Here is a 26,788-nt window from a genome sequence, read left to right as displayed (position 1 = left end):
CCGAAAAAATAGCAATTGTTGAAAGACCGGCATTGACCCTGTGGCATATTTGCCTAAGTGTGAGTAAAAAAATAAAGCTGATGTAGATCCACATTAATGTCCTCTACTTAACAGCCATAAAAAGATTAGAAGCCTTCCAAGTATAGTACACTATATATATCCATTCATACATTATATTACTTTAATTTAATTTCACATTTTTGGGGATAGGCTGATTGGCAACACTAAATTGACCCTACTGTGTGAATGTTGTCTGTCTATCTGTGTTGGCCCTGCGATAAATAAAGATTAAATATATAAATACATGTAAACCTGGAATTAATGACTACATTACCCTGAAGGCTTAGAAGAAGAATGTCAGAATAATTGTATCTAAGTTATCACAAAACCTTGTGTTTCAATTAGTTCCCGGCGAGAAGACAAAAGCTGTCTTTAATCCTACCAAGCAGAAGGCTTTTAAAACTCCACTGTGTAGGATGGGAAGCAACATGAAGGTGTTCTGTTTCTTTCATGTATTGTAATCAACAGAAAGATATTGTCTTGACCCAAGATCTACAAAGTGAAGAGGAAGCAGTGCCTGACTGCCCTCCAGGCGACCTTTTCTTTGAACTGTTTGTAATCAAAGGCGATGGCTGTTTCCGACCCCCGTATTTTAGAATCAGCTGTTGCCATGTAGTCAGGGAAAATCCAAATAAAAAAGGAGGCGTGCAATCTTTTGCCAGAGCGTGGTGAGACTGAACAAGAGTACAGCCCGGACGTCTCTCCTCAATTGAGCCAAATTTAATTCTGTCTCTGTTTAATTCCTTGCTTCTTGTCTTGTTTAATAGATGTCATCAGTGTTTGAACCTGACAAGAATGCCTTTTTTATTGTCACTATACTTATCTACAAGGAGCTTAAAAGCAGCTCCTTCTCGATAGAAAACAGTATAGTAGAAATGGAGAAATTAACAAAAAGTAGTGCAAATACATAAAGTAAGGAATAACAGGCGCATTGCTCTGACTTTGTACAGTATATGTCCGAAAGTAGTATGGCAGTGTGGGTTATTGCACATTCAGTTACTAATATAAATATTTCACAGATTGAATGGTAGACAAGACTGTAGACAGGAACAAGAAGTAGGTCTGAGTTGCGTGGGAGGATGACAATTGTGCCGTTTGAGCAATAAAGCGTTAATATATTGTTACACGTCGCTGTTCCTGATTCATCCACACTAGGTTATTGCTGGTTAATGCTTCAAATGACCATATTGACAAGAACATTTTGGTGAAATACTATATGAAACTGCAGTCTATTTTTTTTTAGATGTATTTTTTGATTGCATGGTGACAGGGGTGCTTGCATCACATCGCCGCCCACGCTAAGGTGAGACCAACGACAGGTGCGACGCCACCATGCTGGAGGAGGACATGGAAGTGGCCATCAAGGTGGTCGTGGTGGGCAACGGTGCCGTGGGAAAGTCCAGCATGATCCAACGCTACTGCAAGGGAGTCTTCACCAAGGACTACAAAAAGACCATCGGCGTGGACTTTCTGGAAAGACAGATCATGTAAGATCATGATGCAGTCGGTGACAATTTGTGGGATTTTGTTGTCATGGTGACGGGAGAGCAGTTATTATTATCTCCTCTCATTTGCTGCACCGTTGGGTTTTAGTGTGAACGACGAGGATGTCCGCCTCATGTTGTGGGACACCGCTGGCCAGGAGGAGTTTGATGCAATCACCAAGGCGTACTACCGCGGTGAGACACCTGTTGCTTGGGTTTCATTGCATGTCCGAAGTCCACCATTCAATATTTAGCACAGGGCCTGCTGAAGATAACCTGAGTATTCTAATGAGAACCAATTCAAGAAATGTATAAAATAGTCAAAGATGCTCTATTTGGGCATAAAATAAATCGTATTGTATTATTTTTTCATTTCTCACCGATAGGAAATCATAACGTGGTAATCTGTGTAAAGGCGGAATTTGTGATACAACCCTTGTAGTAGATCAGATTACTTTGTGCAGGTGCACCTAATGAAGTGTCCCGTGGGTGTTCTGTTTAATCTTCAAAGTCAATCTCCAGTGTCCTTGTTCAGACATAGTGCAGGTGTGGGGAGTAAATTATGTATGGCGCCTGTCTGCGTGTTTAACTTTACAGGCGCCCAAGCGTGCGTGCTGGTCTTCTCCACAACAGACAGAGATTCCTTTCAGGCAATCGACAACTGGAAGGAGAAGATCGAAGCCGAGGTGGGAGATATCCCAGCAGTCTTGGTGCAGAATAAGATTGACCTCCTGGAGGAAACACTTATAAAGAAGTAGGTTATGTAACACAGTAACAACGCACATCTACCTGATTGATTTCTTAAATGTGAGCCTTTTCTTTATTTGCGTTACAGCGAGGAGGCAGAGGGTTTAGCCAAGAGGCTTAAATTGAGATTTTACAGAGCTTCAGTCAAAGAAGACCTAAATGTCACAGAGGGTAAGTTATTGACAATATTGGTAATGATTATGGTTATGATTGATTTACTTCAGACACCTTTAACCAGTTACATTACAGGGGACCTGTTATGCAAAACCAACTTTTCTAACCTATTGGTACCTATTTTTGTGTATTTGGTATCTGCATAAGTCCTAAAATTGTGAAATCAAACTATGGAGGCATGGCAAAGGTATTTATAAAACAACCTTGCCTTCCTTCATACTTTCTCCAAACGAGCCGTTTGGAATTTGCACAATTTGTGACGTTTTTTCCACCAGTTACGTCAGCGGATTATCCATATATGGTAGAAATTAACTAAAGTGCTTTGCATGAGTCCCCCATTTAGTCCAACGCTGTAGTCAATAAGCTCCTTCTTTTGCTCTGTCCTCTTGTTGTGGGGCAGACTGGCTCGTACATGCTCATGCATTCTCCACTGTTGCCATTTCTAATACAAAGTAGCATATAGTTCTAACTTATATCTGTCAGTAGTCTCGCTAAGGAAGGGCTAAAAACTAAAACAAAGATGGCGATGAAAATATTATTTTTTATATTATTTCTTATGGAGTATATTGTGAATAAATTGAGAACAGAAAGTGAACAAAAGTGTTAGCAACTGCCATGTAAAGGAAAAGGGGTAGGATTAAATAAGCTCTGCTTCTTCCTACTCCTTTTCGAACATGTTGGAAGGAGAAACTGGAAATTGTGATATATCATGTTGTATGCCTGCATGTTACAAATAAACTCAAACTCAAACTCTCGAGGAGACAATCAGAACGTGGCTTAAAAACAATCTGTAAAACATAATCAATGCAAAATTTGGACTAAAGAACCACCATTACATATTATGTAGACCACAAGAAAGTGTTTATATTGTAGAAAGAAAATATAATATGACCCGTTTAAGAAAAGTCATGTGGTTACATTCATCATACATTAGGACTTCAACTCACAGGCTTAATTAATGTCTTAGAAAAATATATCACTCTTGAATCAACACCAGTAGTTAATACTATGATCAATGTTAATTACAAAACTAAATGTGGGATATAAATAATAATGGAAGTATAAGTATTTGTATCTGGTATATCATTGGTACACTTGTTTAACCAACACGTGTACAGGGATATTTCACAACTGTTTGTCTATGTCTTTACTGTGTATATATTTGAACAGTGTTCATGTTGTGTACAAGTTTATATGTTGTGTAAAGGAAATGTCATATTTCTATGAAGCTCAAGATCAGAGCCTGATGTCTCCTGGTTTTACTACATCTTGTATTTGAGATTGTTTATAGGGTTAGGCAAAATAGGTGCTCAACTTCAGCCTAAACCCTTTCGGTCTGTAAAATTGTCAATTTATGAATGTAAAACTGTTTGTTTATTTTGTTGACCACTTACTGAAGAAATAATAACTAATAACTAATTGGTTCTGTGACAAAGCTCTTAACTAAAAACACTTGTATCTCAAATCAACGTCACATATTGAAATTAATTGAAATCAGTTCAATTAGTGCTTGCTTCCCCCAAAACAGTACAATTTTAACATGCAACATGCCTTTTAAAAAGAAAAACAAGCTTTTAAATAAGAAATATTGTATCAAAAACAATACAATTGAATGTACTACTAACAACTACAGTTGTTTTATGAGGTAATGTCAAAATAATCGACAGCATTTACCTTGGAGTGTGGACTTCTACAGTATCACTTTCCAGATGCTTCTCTGTCAAACACACCATCAGCAGCTTCTCCATATTTTAATAGCTACATGTCCACCGTTTAGATACCATTTTAACATTCTTGGCTGGTGTTAAACTCATTCTGCTTCGGTATGATGCAGACTAGCAGTGATTCGCTCAGATTGCTTCGCCAAGCTGGCGACACGCTCGGTAATGTTTTTGATGATTCAATGAATGATCCACTTCTTCTTAGGACTTTCCTTTACACTCATTTTTTTCCTTCCAGTGGTTGGAAAACAAACTTATGTTGATTCCTAGCTATAAGATAATGCTAGCCAGTAAGACCGGATGTTTTGGTCGAATTTTACTGGGTTCACTGTAACATTTGCTACGCCAATTAGCAGTTAGGAGGCTTGTTTGTTTGCCTGCAACCTGAAGCATAACAATGACCCAAGATACTGTTCTTTTCTCAAAACAATCATATATTGCAGCACTCTAAAGTTAAGGTACCACTGTATCTGAAAAGGAGTAGGAAGAAGCAGGGATTATATTTACTTCTTCTTACTTTTGTACTCCCTCATCCCAGGAATAATGCTTTGCTGAAATCTTGTATTTATAAATCTGTATCGCTCTGGAATAACCTGCCTCGAATTCTCACCGGCAATGAAAGTAAACAGGTTTTTAAAAGTAAAGTCATTTTTTAACTGAGTCTGTAAATTAGTTTGCTTGTTGATGATTTTTGTTTGGTTTTGTATTGTGTAGTTATATTTATATGGTAATTAATATTCTGTGACTGTAAATTTTTTTGCTTGTTTGCTTGTTGATGCTTTTTTTTGTTTCTGTATTGTGTAGTTATAATTATATGCTTTTACTTGTAATTGTATTGAGTTTGTGGACCCCAGGAAGACTAGTGGGTTGTTGTGGCAACCAGCTAATGGGGATCGTTAATAAAAATCAAAATCAAAATCAAATTTACCGATAGTTCAAAAACACTGTGACTTTTGCATGTTTAAGTTAGGTTAAGTTCCTGTGTGAAAGAAAGGAAGATGTTATTATTGCAATTAATCACAAAAAACAGTACATTGAGACTAAATAGACATACTCGTCTGAAAATGTTGACCTAATTGTACACTACATAATTGATGTCTTACTTAATACTGTAAAATTGTATATCTATGTATTATATGTGGTCTGTAAAATGTTAACTTTAAAACATCATATTTTATTGTATTTCTCTCACAGCTACATTTTTAGTTTTATATCAGGGATTTTTTGTTGCCAAAATAAAATCATTATAACTCCAATTAAATTGTGAAATAATAAAACAGATTACATTTATTCAGCCTATTAATCATTTATGTATTATTTTCCTGACCATTTTTTAATTATTTAATGACATTTTTATTTATTTCATGTCCACTCATTCAATACAGCACATATAAAAACCCTATTAAAAATGCAACAATGGAAATTAAAAATGTGTAAGACGAAATGTTCCAAAATCAACTTTTGGTAGGCGGGATTATTGTTTGTTTAGTATATTTATTTAGTTTTGGCAGAATAGCTCTTACTCATCAATTTCTTGTTATGGTATACAACCATATAAATAAATGTACATGTTTTATGCCCATAAACAAGGCCTCAATTCTGGATGTTGTGTTTTCAGTGTTTAAGTACTTAGCAGAAAAGTACCTTCAACAACTCAAACAGCAAACAGCAGAGGAGACAGAGGCAGTAAACACCAATAGCAACAAAATAGGTAAGAAACTTATCTGTTCATTTTCCCTCCCCAGTCTAACGACAGTCATTTTCTCATGCAGGCGTTTTTAATACCACAAGTAGTAATGTCTGCAACCAAAACTCCAGCAATGGCAGAGAAGTCATCACACTTCGACCTAACAAACAAAGGACCAAGAAGAGTAAAAATCCATTCGGGAGTTGCAGCCTCCTCTAGAAGACTACATTGAGTTCATTTTTTTGCAGACCATCAGCAGGTAGCCTCAGTTAGAAACCAAAGTCCACAAAGACTGGGAATGATCTCAGTAATTATACTTAAATAACAATCAGATGATGCTTATTATATTTTTCCCCCAAATGCAATGCAGGAACAATCTCATATTATAAATTGAGAGAGAGGACCGATCAAAAGTTTTGACTTTTTGTGTAATTTTAACCTGCCTGAACTTGAAAAGGCTGAGATAATAGAGGACATTTTATCAAGTAGGATTATGTCATACCTATTACAGAACTATTTTCAGGACCTTGCCAGGTTAGGTTGATAACATTAAAGGGGACCTATGATGATTTTAATGTACTTTGCTTTGTGTCAATTTTGCTCCACAGTCATATTTATAACCTCGGCTTTGAGCCCACCCCTCTCCAAAATATCGTAATTATGAAAATGTACACTGGTAAATATATATCTGGAAGACAAAAATCACTGTTATTTTTTTCCAAACACAGCCAAAAATTATCTTCATAAACAGTAAATAGATTCACCGGTCACAACATTAGGTACACCTGCTCATTTGTAGGTTGGCACAGAGCTGCATAAAAAAGCTGCTTATACCAGAATTTCTGTCACTGCATGTACTGATGCTACCTTCTCTTGTGGGCCCTCAAACCAAGTTGTAATTTTTCCGTCAAAGTTTAGCGGCTAATCCAGTTTCGTAGGGACCCATGTTGACAGGCGGGAGGGCATTAGACGAGAAGGAATGACATTAGGTCAGTATGTATGAGAATGCCCACATATGTACGGCCGTCAATCTGTGATGTCACAAATAGCCAACTGTTAAAAAAGACTGCAAAACCGCCAACTATAACAAACTCACGCCCAAATGCTTAAACCTTATGATTTGACGCTTTAACACAATTATTGTAGCATTTATAAGTTAGAAAATAGGAAAATCCTCATAGGCCCCCTTTAACTTAAAAAGGGAATATTATCAAATAACCTGCGTCTAAATGATTTCTATCTAACAGAATATTTTATAGACAACGATAGTTATTACATACCAGTGGTCATTTTCAGTTGAAATTAAATCAATCAAAGTTACAAAATCCGTAGCATGGTTATTATTAGCATCATTATCATCAAAAACATGGTCACAACAATTGGATAACTATTTGTTCTGTCATCTGGTGTTTCATATTTACCAGCATATTTTGAAATACGCCACGAGAAAGTGCGTTTAAACTTTTTGACGGTATCGTATATTCCGCAAAGTCGACATATAGTTTTTGGGGCGGGGTTACATTATATACTAGCCTAATAAAAACCTGCATCTTTTTTTTTTCATTTTTTATGGATTTTTGTCAGTACTTAAGTCGATAAGATGGAATTCATCATTTTCACCAACTACTGTACTCTTAATATGCTCATAATGCATAGAAAATCCTAAATATATTCAGTATGAACATAATTTTCTTTTTTTTTTTTAGATTATTTTTTCTCCTCGTACGTCATCTCATTTGAGGTGATTTTTTTTCCACTGCTTTTTATTTAGACAGTTGTACACCTGTTCATCTTTATGTATTATCGAGGACGTGCTGAGTATTTTTTAACACACACACGGTTTCTTTAATGATGGTTGGATGCATTTTTTTCATACAAATCCTAAGTGTTGCATATATTGAGGTGTTAACAGCTTCAAGGTGCCAATTATTTCCTGTTTTAACACAAACCTAGTTGAATGTAACTTTCAAAAAGTCAATTATGCTAACCAAAAACACTATTTTGAAGTTCATTAACCACATTTTAGCTCTCTGACACATTTACCTTAACTTCAAGTCACAACTACATGTTTTTTAGTGCTGTTAAATGAGTATTTTTCAAAAGCAGATTAATCACACTTTTTTAATTTAGATTATTTATGATTATTCACAGATTATTACTGGCATACATATTTAAATTAACTTTAAAAAGGTCTAAATATATAAACACAATTGAAACTTTGTCAGCATGTCATCCAGGAATTTTTTTTTTAAGTATGATCCTTGAATGCACTACGTTTACCGTATTTTCCTGATTATTGTATATAAGCCGCACCCACTAAATTTGAGAAGAAACAAATATTTTAATTGCACCGGACTAGCAGATATATATATTGTGAAATTAGTTATTTGCAGATTAATATTTTGTATATGTTTATTTACACATCTTAATTGTTTCCAAACGGTGTCTGTAACACGGCAGTAAAACGGATGATTAAACAAAACAGAAGTCATCATCATGAACCCACTAGCTGTAGAAGCGAGCTCTCCAATCAGGTAAACAGAATCAATAAGTCCACGGTGACAATTTGGTGAATTTGCTGACAAACTTGTGAAACTGGAACAATACAAACAGAATACCATTGTAAATTAATAGTACTAACACTGATAACAAAACAGTAACAGTTTTGTAACTAAGAATGGTTTTAGTTATATTGTAAAACTTAAACGTTGCTAGGAATTATGAATGAAGAATCCATACGAGTGCAAAAGTCGTCAGGGTATATTTTGAAGTGAGCTCACCAGTCGGAGCCTCCTCACTCTACTTTGCACTTACACGTATGCATTAATCTGATCACTGACCGTACCAACACGCACATTTCAGGTAACCATCTGCGGCTAAGGTAAAGGAGCATGTAAGTACAGTAAAAAAATAATAATACCGCATTTTTCGGAGTATAAATCGCTCCGGAGTATAAGTCGCACCGGCCGAAAATGCATAATAAAGAAGGAAAAAAACATATATAAGTCGCATTGGAGTATAAGTCGCATTTTTTGGGGAAATGTATTTGATAAAACCCAACACCAAGAATAGACATTTGAAAGGCAATTTAAAATAAATAAAGAATAGTGAACAACAGGCTGAATAAGTGTACGTTATATGAGGCATAAATAACCAACTGAGAACGTGCCTGGTATGTTAACGTAACATAGTATGGTAAGAGTCATTCAAATAACTATAACATATAGAACATGCTATACGTTTACCAAACAATCTGTCACTCATAATTGCTAAATCCCATGAAATCTTATACGTCTAGTCTCTTACGTGAATGAGCTAAATAATATTATTTGATATTTTACGGTAATGTGTTAATAATTTCACACATAAGTCGCTCCTGAGTATAAGTCGCACCCCCGGCCAAACTATGAAAAAAACTGCGATTTATAGTCCGAAAAATACGGTAATCTGCGTAAATACATGATTGATACGATAATTTTTTTGTGATTTTTGACAGCCCTACTTTTTATTCTGTATTTACAGTGGAACATACGCGATTGTACTAAGCAATCCTGTTTTAAGTTACATTTTCTGTTCTATGGTCATCATCACACTTATCCTTTTGGCCGTCACTGGCGCACAACATAAGGATGGCGTTAATCCTTTAGAGCAGGGCTATTCAACTGGTGGTACGCGGGCCAAATCCAACCTGGGAATGACACTGAACCGGCCACATGAGTTCCGTTCGAATCTAACATTTTTCTGACAAATCCAACATTTTTGCAGCAAATTCCTAAAAACCCAGGGCTGTTATTCCGAAATGTGTAATTCCGACCAAATAAATGTCCACTGCAGACGATGCTGGTTCTCAAAAGAAGAAGAATAGTAAAGGGGGAATTGTTCGAGGGCAAATGTGGCCCCTCGAACAATTAGTTCAATTTCCCTAAGCTGAGATGACTTGTGTGAACGGCAACGTTTTGTTTTGTATTATGAGGTGTACTGCCTTTGGGGTGTTCCACTTTGGAGGTATTTACACGTTCGGTACAATTTAAGTGCCACTTTTACATTTTTCCATGCATTACATAAAGCACAACATTTCAAACTTTATTCCTATTGTTTGGTTCTTGTGACTTTGTTCCGTTGCAGTAATAGTACTGATTTGAAAACACACTATGTACAGTATCAAAACTTCAGCCACTTTAATGAGGACGCAGAGCGCATGAGAAAGTGGAACGGACGACATACTGTAGCTCTCTTGAACCCACACGAGCGGTTATTGACGAGTAAATTGCGCAACACAGCCGCAGCAACAGTGTTGTAATAGTGGCGAGGCGCAAACTGCTCAGTCAGCATTAATGAGTTCAACGTAAACAACGGTACAACAAGCGTAGCGATATTACTGACCACTTGTGATACGTTTGCTGCCATCATGTGGCGGTAACGAGTACATCAGGAGGTTGCTTTTGTTGACACGTTGAAACTACAGCAGGAGAGAAAGCGTTTACGGTCATTCGGACATCAAGGAGCGATGTTGGTGACGACAAGTGATAATCGATTGTTTGATCAGTAAAAATGTTGATTGTGTGGCTTTGATAGTGCATCACTTCTTGCAACCAGCAGAGGCGCTGTTGAGTACGTCTCAACACGTTTTCCACACAAACCAGTCCCTCCAGGATTTTGCGATGTTGCGATCGCGCAAATTCAACCAGCTTCCCCGCTTATTTTGAACAATCCTCGCAATTTTCCCCAACCAAATTTGTCTTTGAGTGGCGCTCAAGCGCGCGCATCAACTTTCTTGTCAAACTTTGTTTCTTGTGTAGACGAAGCAGGAACAACAATGCGTTACTCAAACGGCACACTTGTCATTTTCAAGCGTAGCTGAGACTTGCGTCCTGTTCCTGCGCTAAGCCCACCAGGTAATGTAGTATATAAACCTTTACTCCCTAGTTTGTATGTATTTATATATTTATTTTGCCTTTATTTAACCAGGATAAGACAATTAAGAACATATTTTCATTTGCAATTTTACCATGAATTGATTAACGTGGACCCTGACTTAAATAAGTTGAAAAACTTATTCGGGTGTTACCATTTAGTGGTCAATTGTACGGAATATGTACTGTACTGTGCAATCTACTAATAAAAGTCTCAATCTCAATCAATCAAACCTAGCAAAGAGGCAACATTTACATGTTTGAGATGTTGATGTGTGATGATAATATCTCATCGTTTCTCATTTACAAACAAAAAGTACCTCTATAGATTGATCTCAACCGTTCACAAATGCTGTTGGAACATAAATGAATGTTTTAGACTTAGACTCAGATAAACTTTATTGATCCACAAGGGAAATTGTTCCACACAGTAGCTCAGTTTCAAAGGATGGAAAGGATAATGCAGGTATTAAGTAGACTAAAAATGTACCATAGTATCCATCCATCCATCCATCTTCTTCCGCTAATCCGAGGTCGGGTCGCGGGGGCAGCAGCTAAAGCAGGGAAGCCCAGACTTCCCTCTCCCCAGCCACTTCGTCCAGCTCTTCCCGGGGAATCCCGAGGCGTTCCCAGACCAGCCGGGAGAGATAGTCTTCCCCGTGGCCTCCTACCGAAACACCTTTCTAGGGAGGCGCTCGGGTGGCATCCTGACCAGATGCCCGAACCACCTCATCTGGCTCCTCTCGATGTGGAGGAGCAGCGGCTTTACTTTGAGCTCCTCCCGGATAACAGAGCTTCTCACCCTATCTCTAAGAGAGAGCCCCGCCACCCGGCGGAGGAAACTCATTTCGGCCGCTTGCACCCGTGATCTTGTCCTTTCGGTCATAACCCAAAGCTCATGACCATAGGTGAGGATGGGAATGTAGATCGACCGGTAAATCGAGAGCTTTGCCTTCCGGCTCAGCTCCTTCTTCACCACAACGGATTGATACAGCGTCCGCATTACTGAAGACGCCACACCGATCCGCCTGTCGATCTCACGATCCACTCTTCCCCCACTCGTGAACAAGACTCTGAGGTACTTAAACTCCTCCACTTGGGGCAAGATCTCCTCCCCAACCCGGAGATGGCACTCCACCCTTTTCCGGGAGAGAACCATGAACTCGGACTTGGAGGTGCTGATTCCCATAGTATGTATAGTGATGTACCATAGTAGCAATATAAAATATAACATGTATGTAATATTTACATATTATATATACAGTATATAATATATACTGATAGGCTCCAGCACCCCCCGCGACCCCAAAAGGGACAAGCGGTAGAAAATGGATGGATGGATATACAATATACAACAAATCCCAATTACCATGTACAATATTACAGTACAGTATACAGCAGGCAGCACGATGGTAGAGGGGTTAGTGTGTCTGCCTCACAATACGAAGGTCCTGGGTTCGATCCTGCGCTCAGGATCTTTCTGTGTGGAGTTTGCATGTTCTCCTTGGGACTGTGTGGGTTCCCTCCGGCTTCCTCCCACCTCCAAAGACATGCACCTGGGGATAAGTTGATTGGCAACACTAAATTGGCCCTAGTGTGTGAATGTGAGTGTGAATGTTGTCTGTCTATCTGTGTTGGCCCTGTGATGAGGTAGCGACTTGTCCAGGGTGTACCCGGCCTTCCGCCCGATTGTAGCTAAGATAGTCTCCAGCACCAAAAAGGGATACGTGGTAGAAAATGGATGGATGGATGGATATGTAACAGCAAAAAAAAAAAAGGGCAGCATAAAATAGAGAGTAGATCCAACAGAAAATATGCATTATAAACAAAGAGAGGTAGCTAACATAGAAGCGGTCAGGTAATTGACAGATATCATCTATTGGGTGGGCAGGATTGTCCATGATGGCGAGCAGTTTGTCCAGTGTCCTCCTGTCCCTCACTGACACAAACGTCTCCAACTGCGTGCCAATAGTTTGGCCGGCTTTCCGGATCAGTTTGTCAATCTGGTTTAAGTCCCTTTTGCTGGTGCTGCTGCCCCAACAAACCACTGCAAAGTACAGGGCACTGGCCACAACTGACTTTTAGATGCACAAACCCTTTTCAAGGTTAATATAAAGACAGAGAATGTCTGCAACTTGTGGACGACCGAGCAGGCAAAGGACAAAAAGGAAGACTTTTGGCAGTGATTCTTTCTGTAATTATTATTATTATTATTAGTCATAATTGATTAAAACTGTACAGTGAGTGTGCTTTTACTGCCATCTTGTGTCTAGTGTGCAGTATAAAACGAGTAAAACATCAATACAGAAATATTTTTCCGATGTTTCTTTCAATTCTGTGCTTTTTCAGGTTCAAATTTCAGTAGATTCAATGTTATTGAAAAAAAAGAATCCTCAAAATATTGCATCTTTTGCCGCTGCTTTCAGAAAAAGCCGCTGCGAATTCGGGCATTTTAGGCCACGACAATCACCAAAAAAGCCAGCGAAATCCTGCAGGGACTGATAAAGAACACACCGCCAATAAAAAAAACTCCCCCTGTCAATATAACACTGGCATGGAAAAAGGAGTTCAGGACTTTCAGGGAGAGTGCTGCAATATGCAACAAATATGGAAGTATATGACGAGAAGTTGGTCTCAGAAGCACATGAGCTGTTGCAGAAATGTGAACTCATCATAAAACCTTTTTCTTTTTTTACATAGGTGAGTCACACCTGCATGCCTAATTGTTGTTAATGCTCTTTTGGAAGTGATTGTGCTATCCAACATTCAAATGATTGATGATGTAATAATAACAGTACTATTATAAGAAGAAAAAAAGTGGTCTAATTGTGTTGCATGCAAAAAAAAAAAAAAGCCTTTGTGAGCAATCGGTGAAGGTTTTATTAGGGTTGTTACGCCACAATGCCTTAATCACGTTTACATTGTCGACCTCAAGGAAGCACTCCAAGCCCTCACACTTGCACATAATCCATTCTTTATTCTCACTTTCTGCTTCTTCAATTTCACGCACTTTATCAGTAAAATAGTCAAACTAATAACCGGGAAATTAGAATGAATCATGTGTGCTGTGACTCAGGTGTGTTTATTCTCACATTCAGTCAGAAACATCCAGAAACACGTTTGAAGTCTTTTTGACGACAATAATTCATCATTGGGTTTTTTTTTTTTGGTTTTGATCGAATGTAACTTGACCTATGCCACACGGCTGTTTTGATGTATATTAGGCATATCTGGAATTAATAAAACTCTACTTTCTTCTCTGTGTTGTACCGGCTTGTGTGATGTCAACCGTTCATGGTGGGGTTTTTTTTCATAACAATATTATTCTTATAATAATATTTATAGACAAGTATTTGGACCACACCTTGACAATGCTCACAATAGTAAGATTTGACTGTCATTAAAAATATTTTTCTCCAAACAATACACTTTTTTTTTCTTCATGATACTGTGACTTTATTGTCATAAAGTATGTATTATCGCTGTTAATATTATGTTTTTTTAATTTTACTCTTAAAATTAAGGCTTTATTCTAGAAACATATTTTTGTTTCTCTAACAATGCACCTTGTTTCCCATTATTTTTGGACTTTATTTGTGTAATATATTTTTCATTATTTTTACATTACTATGTTTATAATATTAATGCATGTGTATTTATCTAATATGACAATATCTTTCAGAATAAAAAATAAAAAAAGAGAATTAATTAATTATTCTCACACTACTGGTAACCATGTTAATTGTAAAATACACATTTTTAAAAATCTTATTAATACTGTTATACTTTTTCTATGATTAATTATTGTAATACGTTTTTTTTTCCCTTAAGACTATTTCCATTAAAACATTTTTTAGTAATATGACTTTCTCATTTTGCGTTTTTCCCCTCTTAAAATTACGACATTTTAACAAACAAAAAATAATTGCAATTATTGTTTTGTTTTGTTTTTTAATTACATTTCTGTAAAATTACAATTTGTACTCATAATATGACTTTTCTTGTAGGAGTACAGTTCAGACTTTTTTCTTACATTATATATGGTTTTAGTGGATTTCGAACATGCATACAATTACAACGTAATTGCCAGAAATCTGCGTTCTAATAACTCCGGCTTATTAGTGATTCCCAGAGCCCAGAAAAAGTCTGCAGGCTTTAGAGCATTTTCTATTGTACTCTGGAATGCCCTACCGGTAACAATTAGAGATGCTACCTCAGTAGAAGCATTTAAGTCCCATCTTAAAACTCATTTATACACCTTAGCCTTTAAATAGGCCTGTTTTTAGACCAGTTGATCTGCTGTCTCTCTTTTCCGCTCTTCCCCCCTCTCCTGCGTGTAGAGGCTTTCAGGTGGCCACATATCAGTTCCCACCGAGGAGGCGCTAACTGTTCCAAGTCGGGACCCGGGATGAACCACTGCTCCAGGCGTCAGTTGGTGACGTCTCTGCGCTGCTGACTTGTTTCCATTCAAGAGGATCCACTGCTGGCCTCACTAAGGACCAGGTAAGTAAACTTTAATTGATTGATTTCTTTAATATGTTAATTTCTTCTCTTATTTGTATTAGCTTGTGTGTGTTTACTCCTGAACAAAACGCAGTTGTGTCATCTGCAAGTAATACTAACTTAAAGTACACTACATTGCCAAAAGTATTTGGCCACTGTTGCGTCTCACCAGCCTTCCCTCCCAGGGAATTAAAGTCACTGGTCAATCCCAAGTTCTTTAGATGACATATATGCAGAGTAAGAAGGACCATCAAGACAGAATAGGAATATTATCAAGTTTTACTAAAGCTTCAGGAGACCAGCCCACACCAATACAGTCATACCGGCATCTCGAATTGGTCTAACATTCAAACGGGAAGAGACAACTTCTTGAATACGAAAACAGCCCCCACCCTGTCCAGAAAGGAATACAGCCTCATTGTTCTAATACAGAGAAGATAAAAAAGGGAGTACTCCAACTCCCACATTCCAAGCCTTCAAGGTAAGGCACACGGTTTACTTGCGGACATAAGATACAAACACAGAAAGAGTACAAATGGAAAAACACTAGCCGCTCTAAACATGACTATGAATAAAGAAAGAACTCTTAAACATATATGCATTCTCCACACCACCCATCCAAATGATCAGAATCAGGTGTCCTAATCACTTGGCCTGGCCACAGGTGTATAAAATCAAGCACTTAGGCATGGAGACTGTTTCTACAAACATTTGTGAAAGAATGGGCCGCTCTCAGGAGCTCAGTGATTTCCAGCATGGAACTGTCATAGGATGCCACCTGTGCAACAAATCCAGTCGTGAAATTTCCTCGTTCCTAAATATTCCAAAGTCAACTGTCGGCTTTATTATAAGAAAATGGAAGAATTTGGGAACAACAGCAACTCAGCCACGAAGTGGTAGGCCATGTAAACTGACAGAGAGGGGTCAGTGGATGCTGAAGCGCATTGTGCAAAGAGGCCGCCGACTTTTTGCACAGTCAGTTGCTACAGAGCTCCAAACTTCATGTGACCTTCCAATTAGCCCACGTACAATACGCAGAGAGCTTCATGGAATGGGTTTGCATGGCCGAGGAGCTGCATCTCAGCCATACATCACCAAGTCCAATGCAACGCGTCGGATGCAGTGGTGTGAAGCACGTCTGTCAGGTTCAAACACTGATGACATCTATTAAACAGACAAGAAGCAAGGAATCATGCAGAGACAGAGTTCAATTTGGCTCAATGAGGAGAGACATTTGGAATTGCACGCTCAGTTACAATCTCCCACCACGCTCTGAGCTAACAGTCCCACGCGCTCCTCTATTTATTTGGGAGGTCCCTGGTTACATCACTGAGGCCGCCTCTAAAAGGAGTGGCCACACATTTCATGCAAAGCAGCTTCCAGTACGCACAATATGTGACGGAATGTGCTGGGGCTGATTGCCTTGTCTCTGCTTCGTCTGCGTGCTGTCATCTTATCTTCGTTGAGGTCCTTGAAGTCCTTGGCTGTTAGCGGGCTAAAACAAAGATAACATCTACGGCTGAGGCAACCCCTCAGACAAGAAGTTTTGTCCTTGCACAAATAGAAAAAGTACAGCTTGAGCACAATAGCTAATAACTATAGCAACGGACTTTAAGCATACTAAAGTTGTGTGATAACTTACACATAATTATTCTAACAACGTCGCCACTGTACTCTAGAGCACTGGAGACGCGATCTCTGGAGTGATGAATCACGCTTTTCCATCTGGCAATCTAATGGACGAGTCTGGGTTTGGCGGTTGCCAAGAGAACGGTCCATTTCGGACTGCATTGTGCCGAGCGTGAAATTTGGTGGAAGAGGAATTATGGTGTGGGGTTGTTTTCCAGGAGTTGGGCTTGGCCCCTTAGTTCCAGTGAAATTAACTTTGAATTCTCCAAGATACCAAAAACATTTTTGGACAATTCCATGCTCCCAACCTTGTGGGAACAGTTTGGAGCGGGCCCCTTCCTCTTCCAACATGACTGTGCACCAGTGCACAAAGCAAGGTCCATAAAGACATGGATGGCAGAGTCTGGTGTGGATGAACTTGACTGGCATGCACAGAGTCCTGACCTGAACCCGATAAAACACCTTCGGGATGAATTAGAATGGAGACTGAGAGCCAGGCCTTCTCCACAATGCGCTTTTGGAAGAATGGTGGCAAATTCCTATAAACACACTTTGCAACCTTGTGGACAGCCTTCCCAGAAGAGTTGAAGCTGTAATAGTTGCAAATGGGTTAGGAATGGGATGACACTTCAAGTTCATATCTGAGTCAAGGCAGGTGGCCAAATACTTTTGGAAATAAAGTGTATTTTGTTATTTTTACCAATGTCATTTATATAAAGATTGAACAATTTTGGTCCCAGTATTGATCCCTGTGGTACGCCACAGAACATATTTAGCATTGTAAACGTTTGTTCGCCTGTCTTCACGTATTGTTTCCCGTTGGTTACGTAGCATCTAATCCACTTTCAAACCAACCCTCTGATGCCATACCCTCCTAATTTTTTGATTAAAATATTGTGATTGTGTTAAATGCTTTAGTTAAATCCATAAACACTACCGCTGCACACTGTTTACCATCTCTTGCATTGGTCATTTCCTCTGTTGTTTCAATTAAAGCCACTGATGTTGAAATATTAGCTCTGTATCCAATTTGGTTCTCTGCGAGTATTCTATTTTTAAGTTGTCCAAACTGTTATTGTAACAGTTTTTCAATGCCATCCATCCATTTTCTACCGCTTATTCCCTTCGGGGTCGCGGGGGGCGCTGGAGCCTATCTCAGCTACAATCGGGCGGAAGGCAGGGTACACCCTGGACAAGTCGCCACCTCATCGCAGGGCCAACACAGATAGACAGACAACATTCACACTCACATCCACACACTAGGGCCAATTTAGTGTTGCCAATAACTTATCCCCAGGTGCATGTTTTTCAATGATTTTAGAAAATTGTGGAAGTAAAGAAACAGGTCTATAATTTGTAATTTGGTGTTTCTCCAGTCTTATGAATTGGTACAATTTTGAGATTTTTATTTTGTTTGGTAATTTGCCTGTTTGAAATGATAGCCTACTGATATACATTAATGGTCCTGAGAGATCTTCAATAACATTGTTATCGTCTCCATTACAATCAATTGAGCACTTGGAATTGCATTTGTTCACGATTTTAACTATTTCCTCTTGTGTCAAATTTGTGAAAAACATTGAGTTGGGATTTCTATCTCTGGTGTCATTCAAGTTCTCAGTTGAAACTGACTCTGGAATCATTTCCTCCAAGTTTGGTCCAAGATTTACAAAGTAATTATTGAAACTTTCAACTACTTCCTTCATGCTGTCATCATTTATGTTTCTGTCTGTTCTCTGAGGGAAAAAGAAATCTACTTTTTGTCATATTTTGACAGAATTTTTTTGTCTATACAGTTCTAGAACAAATGAGAGGAAATACTTTTTTGTGACATTTGACCTCAAACCATGTTCTCCCTCGCACATTGAAACAATGCATGCCTGGTACTCTCTGCATTTGAGTCAATAAAAGTGACATAGACAAAAACAATGTTATTTTATTTTAACCATTTGCACACGTGCATATTAAAAACATCTTCATGCAAATATGAGCTTCAGTTGAATGTGTTTTCGTGCATTGAGGTATTTCAAAGGACTTAAAAGGGAGTCATGGGTTGCTAAAAAGGAACATATAGTTAGGTCACTTCTTCATGCTAGATTTTTGGCCCCAAGGTAAAAAACATACAAACCCCGTTTCCATATGAGTTGGGAAATTGTGTTAGATGTAAATATAAACGGAATACAATGATTTGCAAATCCTTTTCAACCCATATTCAGTTGAATGCACTACAAAGACAAGATATTTGATGTTCAAACTCATATACTTTTTTTTTTTTTGCAAATAATAATTAACTTAGAATTTCATGGCTGCAACACGTGCCAAAGTAGTTGGGAAAGGGCATGTTCACCACTGTGTTACATGGCTTTTCCTTTTAACAACACTCAGTAAACGTTTTGGAACTGAGGAGACACATTTTTTAAGCTTCTCAGGTGAAATTCTTTCCCCTTCTTGCTTGATGTACAGCTTAAGTTGTTCAACAGTCCGGGGGTCTCCGTTGTGGTATTTTAGGCTTCATAATGCGCCACACAATTTCAATGGGAGACCGGTCTGGACTACAGGCAAGCCAGTCTAGTACCCGCACTTTTTTACTATGAAGCCACGTTGATGTAACACTTGGCATTGTCTTGCTGAAATAAGCAGGGGCGTTCATGGTAACGTTGCTTGGATGGCAACATATGTTGCTCCAAAACCTGTATGTACCTTTCAGCATTAATGGCGCCTTCACAGATGTTTAAGTTACCCATGTCTTGGGCACTAATACACCCCCATACCATCACAGATGCTGGCTTTTCAACTTTACGCCTATAACAATCCGGATGATTCTTTTCCTCTTTGGTCCGGAGGACACGACGTCCACAGTTTCCAAAAACAATTTGAAATGTGGCCTCGTCAGACCACAGAACACTTTTCCACTTTGTATCAGTCCATCTTAGATGAGCTCAGGCCCAGCGAAGCCGACAGCGTTTCTGGTTGTTGTTGATAAACGGCTTTCGCCTTGCATAGGAGAGTTTTAACTTGCACTTACAGATGTAGCGACCAACTGTAGTTACTGACAGTGGGTTTCTGAAGTGTTCCTGAGCCCATGTGGTGATATCCTTTACACACTGATGTCGCTTGTTGATGCAGTACAGCCTGAGGGATCGAAGGTCACGGGCTTAGCTGCTTACGTGCAGTGATTTCTTCAGATTCTCTGAACCCTTTGATGATATTACGGACCGTAGATGGTGAAATCCCTAAATTCCTTGCAATAGCTGGTTGAGAAAGGTTTTTCTTAAAACTGTTCAACAATTTGCTCACGCATTTGTTGACAAAGTGGTGACCCTCGCCCCATCCTTGTTTGTGAATGACTGAGCATTTCATGGAATCTACTTTTATACCCAATCATGGCACCCACCTGTTCCCAATTTGCCTGTTCACCTGTGGGATGTTCCAAATAAGTGTTTGATGAGCATTCCTCAACTTTATCAGTATTTATTGCCACCTTTCCCAACTTCTTTGTCACGTGTTGCTGGCATCAAATTCTAAAGTTAATGATTATTTGCAAAAAGAAAAAAAGTTTATCAGTTTGAACATCAAATATGTTGTCTTTGTAGCATATTCAACTGAATATGGGTTGAAAATTATTTGCAAATCATTGTATTCCGTTTATATTTACATCTAACACAATTTCCCAACTCATATGGAAACGGGGTTTGTACATAGATGACCGTCTATTTATTGACTGCCATTGACTTTTGGATCCTCTACCTTTTGGTGATCCATGATCTTAATATTCTTCTCTGCGTTTTCCACGTTCCTCAGCAGCGTCTCCAGTCTTCTCTTGATCTTCTTCTGGTCCTCCATAGCGCAGCTGATCACCACAGCCTGAAACTTCTGGTCCACGGGGACAGGCGGCGCCTCGGTCACGCAGGCCGAGTACAGGGCCAGCAGCCGCAGCCTGGAGCCCGCCATGTCCACCAGGAGCTTCTGAACGATGTCGTCGATGATGGACGTGGCGTTCTGCAAGGCCTCCTTCTGCTGGCTGCTCCTGGTGGTCCCCACGTTGATCTCCACCGACAACGTGCGGCCCATCAGGCGGTCGGCGGTAAGCGTTAACTCTTCTTTCTCACCTGGAAAAATAGCATTGTGCCTTTAAAAACACCAACGTTGTATTTCTATACACTTCTTCCTTCATTTAGATTTGTAAGACTACAAGTATGAACGTAAAATACACATTACAAAAAGTATTACGTCAATTGTGTATTTTACATAAATAAATAGGTTTGGTGTTAATACATTCACAGAATAAACTACTGATGTTTAGGCATATAGCAATTAAACAACATCCACATTAAACATTGGACACAGTATGTGTCTGTGACTCATTACAACTGTACATAAGTGCATTATCACCCTCTACTGGTCAAATGTAGCACTGCATGTATTAAACTGGCTTAGATCGCCAGGGTTATTCTCTAAGACAGAAACACCACAACAAATACAAAAGACATCACAAAGTCAGCTATTTAATACAAAACTAAATATATAGGCCCAATATCTACTAACAACGTTTTGTGATAAAGCTTACATGTTTGGCTTTCTACCGTTGTTGCTGCTTGTGTCCGTCGCTTAAAAAGTCCGACAGGAAACAATAACTCGGGCACTTAATACGGGCAGAACATTCATACTTTGTTGTCCAGTCCTTGTTAAAAAGGCCGATTTTCGCAATTTGTTTGGATTTTTTTTCAAATATGAATTAGTAGTATTATTCTACTACTCACCCCACTACTGCTTCATTGTGACATGTCTCGCTGCTGCCCCCTGTGGAGTAGCGAAAGTACTGCATGCACGAGAAACCCTAGTTTATTTTTTTTATTGAACAAATATACATACATTTATAATGCACACAAAAGTGAAGGCACTTTCAACATCGGCGAAACATGTCAAGGAAAGAAAACAAAAGCAAATACCGAGAGTATTAAATATTAGATAATAATTTAAAATATGGGGGCGGGGGGTGAGGGCTACCTAAATCATGTTTTTAACAAAGATATCAATTTAAGTTTTTTTTTAATCTTAATCATTCTCCAAGATTTTATTGATAATTGTTAACCATTACGCCAATTAGAAAATGTAGGCCTTACTTTCGTAAATCGACATTTATATAGAAAATGTTTTGCCTGGAGCATAATAATAACCCTAGTTTAATTTGTTTTGATTTTTTTAAGGGTTGAATTAGTCTTATTCTTCCACTCACCCCACTACTGCTTCATTGTGACATGTCTCGCTATTGCCCCCTGTGGCGTGGCGGGAGTACTGCTTGCACAAGCAACCCCTGTTTAAATTGTTTTGATTATTTCCAGGGTTGCCCTTCAAAGGATTTTTTGAAACTGAAATTTAACAGAGTTTGATGGCTGTTAGATCTGCGGAGCTGTAGAGGATGTCAATCATCTGTTTGTGGAATGTGAGAGTGTACATGACATGTGTTTTGGGAGGAGATCAGAGATTGGCTGAGAGACAAGGGTGTGGAGATGTCCCCATTCTCTATAGAAGAGATCAAATTTGGTATTTTTTATAAACGACTGTAACATAGAAATGTTTGTCAACATTATTATGCTCCAGGCAAAAAAATGTCTACGTAAATGTCGATTAATTAAAGTAAGGCCTACATTTACTAATTGGCTTAATGGTTTACAATTATCAATCAAATCTTTGAGGGTGATTAAGAGTACAAAAGTCCTTAAATTGATACATTTGTTAAAAAACATTTAAAGTGATTTAGGTAGCCCTTTTTGTCTTTTTTTTCATATTTTTTTAATTAATATTATTCATTATTATTTAATACTCTGTATTTGCTTTTGTTTTGTTGCTTTTGTGTGCATTAGAAATTAATTTTTGTTGTTCAATATAAAAGTTTAAAAACAAATAAAATAAAAATAAAATAGTCTTATTCTTCTACTCATCCCACTACTGCTTCATTGTGACATGTCTCACTGTTTCCCCCTGTGGCGTGGCGGGAGTACTGCATGCACAGCCTGATATAATGTTACGTGTATAACATGGGTGTCAAACTCTGGCCCGCGGGCCAAATTTGGCTCACCGTGTAATTTCACTTGGCCCTTGAGGCAATATCAAATTAACACTAAAGCTGGCCCGCCGATTATATATTGCGGCGGTGCCGCGGTAACACCGCAATCACCGCTAATTTTAATACTTGCCAACCCTCCCGGGAGTATTCTAAACTTCAGCGCCCCTCCCGAAAATCGTCAGGTCTGCTTTTCATCCAGTCCAACGAGTGCTGGCCCAGTGGTGTATTTTGTAGCGTCCCGGAAGAGTTAGTGCTGCAAGGGGTTCTGGGTATTTGTTCTGTTGTGTTTATGTTGTGTTACGGTGCGGATGTTCTCCCGAAATGTGTTTGTCATTCTTGTTTGGTGTGGATTCACAGTGTGGCATATATTTCTAACAGTGAGTTTTTTATACTGGCACCCTCAGTGTAACCTGCATCGCTGTTGATGAAGTATGCGTTGCATTCACTCGTGTGTGCGTACAGAGCCCGCACATAGTATCTTGTGACTGGGTCTGAACGATGTTAGAATGGATGAAAAGCAGACGTGACGATAGCTCGTAGAGTACGTTAAAGGCAGTGCATTTCAGGCACGCCCCCAAGACTGTGGTCCGGGTGGACAACGAGATATAATGACTGATGAACACCTTCGTTTGATAATGAAGGTTGCCTCAGCTCAAAGCCTGAGCCCCGACATTAATGAACTAGCATCCAAGAAAAGATGGCATGTATCTGGCTTGGGCACATCAGATTAGATCACTGAGCAGTTTAAAGTCCTGAATGGTTGGTTTATTCATTATTTTATTTTCAAATGTATTAGCCTGTGGAAAAAGTTAATGTTGATATTTACCTCAGAAGGCTGCAAATAGAAAAGAGGCATTCAATTTGTATTTAAATTGTATTTGATATGCCATTGATATTTTTAAATTATTATTATTTGAAACTCGATTTTGCATGTCACTATAAAGTTATATAAGCCTTGCTTGTTCAATATTTAATGCAAAACTTGTTTGGGTCCCTATTAAAAGGTTAATTTGTTCAACCTTGGCCCGCGGCTTTGTTCAGTTTTAAATTTTGGCCCACTCTGTATTTGAGTTTGACACCCCTGCTGTATAATATCTCAGTTTAGTGAAAGCACTGTGCCATTCTTACACACCAAAGAGTGGATGGAAGATAATAAAAAAACAATAACCTATTTAGTATACAATGTTTGAGAACGTGGGAGTGGGAGTGTGTCCTCACCGGCACTGATGTTGTGCATTTCTTGACTGTTCTGTAAGGATTGGATCATTTCCAGGATGCACTCCCTTTCCTGCTCCATGGCCGAGGCTGCTTCGCGTAAAGCCTCCACCCTGACACACACACACACATTCAAACATCTCTTCAACTTGTAACAATAGTTTGTTGCAAAAGACGAGGAAAGGACGTAACAAATATGTAACGAGCACATACAAGAAAACACATGTAACGGTACCTCAACTCCAGCTGATCCAAATTAGCCAAAAGTTGTCCAGCCCGGTCCGCCATGGACAAAGTTCTGTTGAACTTGCTGCAGGTCGCTTCGTTGAGTTTGGCTTGTATTTTGGCTTGGGCCATGATGGCGGATTAATATGATAAATGTTATTAAATTTACCAAGTGAGTAGTTGTAGAAAAAAGGAGCTCCGTGCGAGTGAGCGCTACGCTGCTGTGGAGTCCAGCTGACTGCCCCGGGGAACATTTCCTAATATGGGCGTCATTTCCTCCACTTGACCTCACCGAAGATTCCCGATAAGTCCCGAACACACATGATGGTTTTCCGTGGACTACGAGAGTCGCTCACAACGGTACAACGCTTATACTTAATATAAATTACTATTGATGATAAATTGTATCACTACTACTGCATGATTTTTTAAATCGATATAAAACTTAAGTACTTAAATAATGATGAATAAATATCGATGATAATAAGTACTACCAATATATTTAGGTTACAAATATTACTTTTATTAGTAAATTATAATGACGATAAATCATCACTATTACTAATACATGCAGATTACCACCATTACTCTTGTGAATTAAATGGTAAATGGGTTATACATGTATAGCGCTGTTCTACCTTTAAGGCGCTTTGACACAATTTCCACATTCACACACTGATGGTGGGAGCTGCCATGCAAGGCCCTAACCACGACCCATCAGGAGCAAGGGTGAAGTGTCTTGCTCAAGGACACAACGGACGTGACTCGGTTGGTAGAAGGTGGGGATCGAACCAGGAACCCCCAGGTTGCTGGCACGGCCACTCTCCCAACCGCGCCACGCAGTCCCCAATTACTTATAACAAATGTATATAGTACTTAACATATAATGTATAATATTACAATTACTACACTACTCAAATAATCTACAGCTAATAAAGTATAATTATAGTTCTAATAAGTGTTGTATGTTAACATAAGGCAGTATTACATTACAAATTCATACCTTTAACTAGATGAGGCAATTCCTGAAGGAATTGCGTGTGAATGCTCCAATGCTGAAGTTGTACTGAAATCCTGGAATTTTTTTTTTTTTTAACAATTGTTGAAGTAGAGCACACAATTCCCAAACAGGCTGAATATTTTGAAGTTGGAACAGTTTGAATCAGATGAAAAATGTGGGAATTGTGGAACTTTGAAGAATGTCCCATTGATTTCGATGGGAGTTTCCAAAAAGTTTGGGAATTTCGGGAAAAGCGGGATTTTTTTTGAAAATGGTAAATAACTTGAATGGTCTGAATGAGTTGAAATGGTTGGTGTTGGAATTTTTTCAATTGGTCGAGAAATGTTGAAGTAGTAACATGTTAAATTGAGAAATGGTATTAAGGAATTCCTGGAATTTCAGTAAAACTGGGAATTTTTCCAGTTCAAAAAACAACTTAGTTTTTTGTCCTAATTAAGAGGAATGTTTTGACGGTGGAACGGTTGAAATGTGTTGAAAAATGTGGACGCAGTAGTCACCAGAAAAAAGGGTGGAAATAGGGCTTTGGAAAACCAGGAATTCTGGAAAATCCTGGAATTTTTATGAACTTGGAATAATGATAGTTTAAATTTAAATAATTTAAATTTCCAGAATGGTGGAATGTGTTGAAGGTGGAATGATTTTAATCGGTTTAAAAATGTGGAAATGGTGAAAGTTTAAAAAATGGCCAATTCATTTTGATTGGGAAAAATGTCCCGGAAAACCTTGAATTCTGGAAAATCTGGGAATTTTTGGAATTTGTTAAGGGAAAGCCTGCGATTCCCGAATAGGCTGAATAGTTTGCAGTTGGAACAGTTTGAATCAGATGAAAAATGTGGGAATTGTGAAACTTTGAAGAATGTCCCATTGATTCCAATGGGAATTTCCCAAAAATGTGGGTATTTCAGGAAAAGCGGGAATTTTTTTGAAAATGGTAAAAAAAAACTTGAATGGTCTGAATGAGTTGAAATGGTTGGAGTTGCAATTTTTCCAAATCGGTCGAGAAATTTTGAAGAAGTGACATGTAGAATTGAGAAATGGTATTACGGAATTCCTGGAATTTCGAGGAAAAACGGGAATTTTTCAAGTTCAAAAAACAACTTTGTTTTTTGTCCTGATTAAGAGGAATGTTTTGACAGTGGAAGGGTTGAAGTGGGTTGAAAAATGTGGAAGGAGTAGTCACCAGAAAAGAGTGGAAATAGGGCTTTGGAAAACCAGGAATTCTGGAAAATCCTGGAATTTTTTTGAAGTTGGAAAAATTATAGTTTACATTTCCAGAATGGTGGAATGTGTTGAAGGTGGAATGATTTTAATCGGTTTAAAAATGTGGAAATGGTGAAAGTTT

At 38.6% G+C, this 26,788-nt stretch overlaps 2 protein-coding genes across 2 annotated transcripts in view; one reads left to right on the top strand and one right to left on the bottom strand.

The window, feature by feature from the left end:
- The window catches only part of rab23 (RAB23, member RAS oncogene family), a 24,247-nt gene extending 10,201 nt beyond the window's left edge, over positions 1–14,046 (top strand). The window contains exons 3-8 of the mRNA XM_061958382.1: positions 1,331–1,547; positions 1,654–1,739; positions 2,142–2,298; positions 2,380–2,462; positions 5,805–5,897; positions 5,959–14,046. Of these exons, the coding sequence (XP_061814366.1) occupies positions 1,393–1,547; positions 1,654–1,739; positions 2,142–2,298; positions 2,380–2,462; positions 5,805–5,897; positions 5,959–6,092 (708 nt within the window). The 5' untranslated portion in view covers positions 1,331–1,392 and the 3' untranslated portion in view covers positions 6,093–14,046. The remainder of the gene's footprint in view (positions 1–1,330; positions 1,548–1,653; positions 1,740–2,141; positions 2,299–2,379; positions 2,463–5,804; positions 5,898–5,958) is intronic.
- Positions 14,047–18,326: 4,280 nt separating this feature from the next.
- bag2 (BCL2 associated athanogene 2) lies at positions 18,327–24,860 on the bottom strand. Its single transcript, XM_061958162.1, has 3 exons — positions 24,436–24,860; positions 24,204–24,313; positions 18,327–21,027 (listed from the first exon to the last, which is right to left on the bottom strand). Exons 1-3 carry the CDS (start codon positions 24,555–24,557, stop codon positions 20,633–20,635), a joined length of 627 nt encoding a protein of 208 aa, XP_061814146.1. The 5' UTR covers positions 24,558–24,860; the 3' UTR covers positions 18,327–20,632.
- Positions 24,861–26,788: the final 1,928 nt, after the last annotated feature.

Source organism: Nerophis lumbriciformis, linkage group LG02 (genome assembly GCF_033978685.3).
Source record: "Nerophis lumbriciformis linkage group LG02, RoL_Nlum_v2.1, whole genome shotgun sequence".
Taxonomy (NCBI): domain Eukaryota; kingdom Metazoa; phylum Chordata; class Actinopteri; order Syngnathiformes; family Syngnathidae; genus Nerophis; species Nerophis lumbriciformis.
Note: the sequence above shows the minus strand (reverse complement) of the source record. Positions and strands in the feature narration are given on the sequence as shown.

Excerpts from the sequence above, each read along its gene's own strand:
- bag2 (XM_061958162.1), bottom strand. The coding sequence starts at position 24,557 with ATGGCCCAAGCCAAAATACAAGCCAAACTCAACGAAGCGACCTGCAGC. Across the intron at positions 24,314-24,435 it reads TTGGATCAGCTGGAGTTGAG|GGTGGAGGCTTTACGCGAAG; the intron begins GTACCGTTACAT and ends TGTGTGTGTCAG. Across the intron at positions 21,028-24,203 it reads AATGCACAACATCAGTGCCG|GTGAGAAAGAAGAGTTAACG; the intron begins GTGAGGACACAC and ends CTATTTTTCCAG.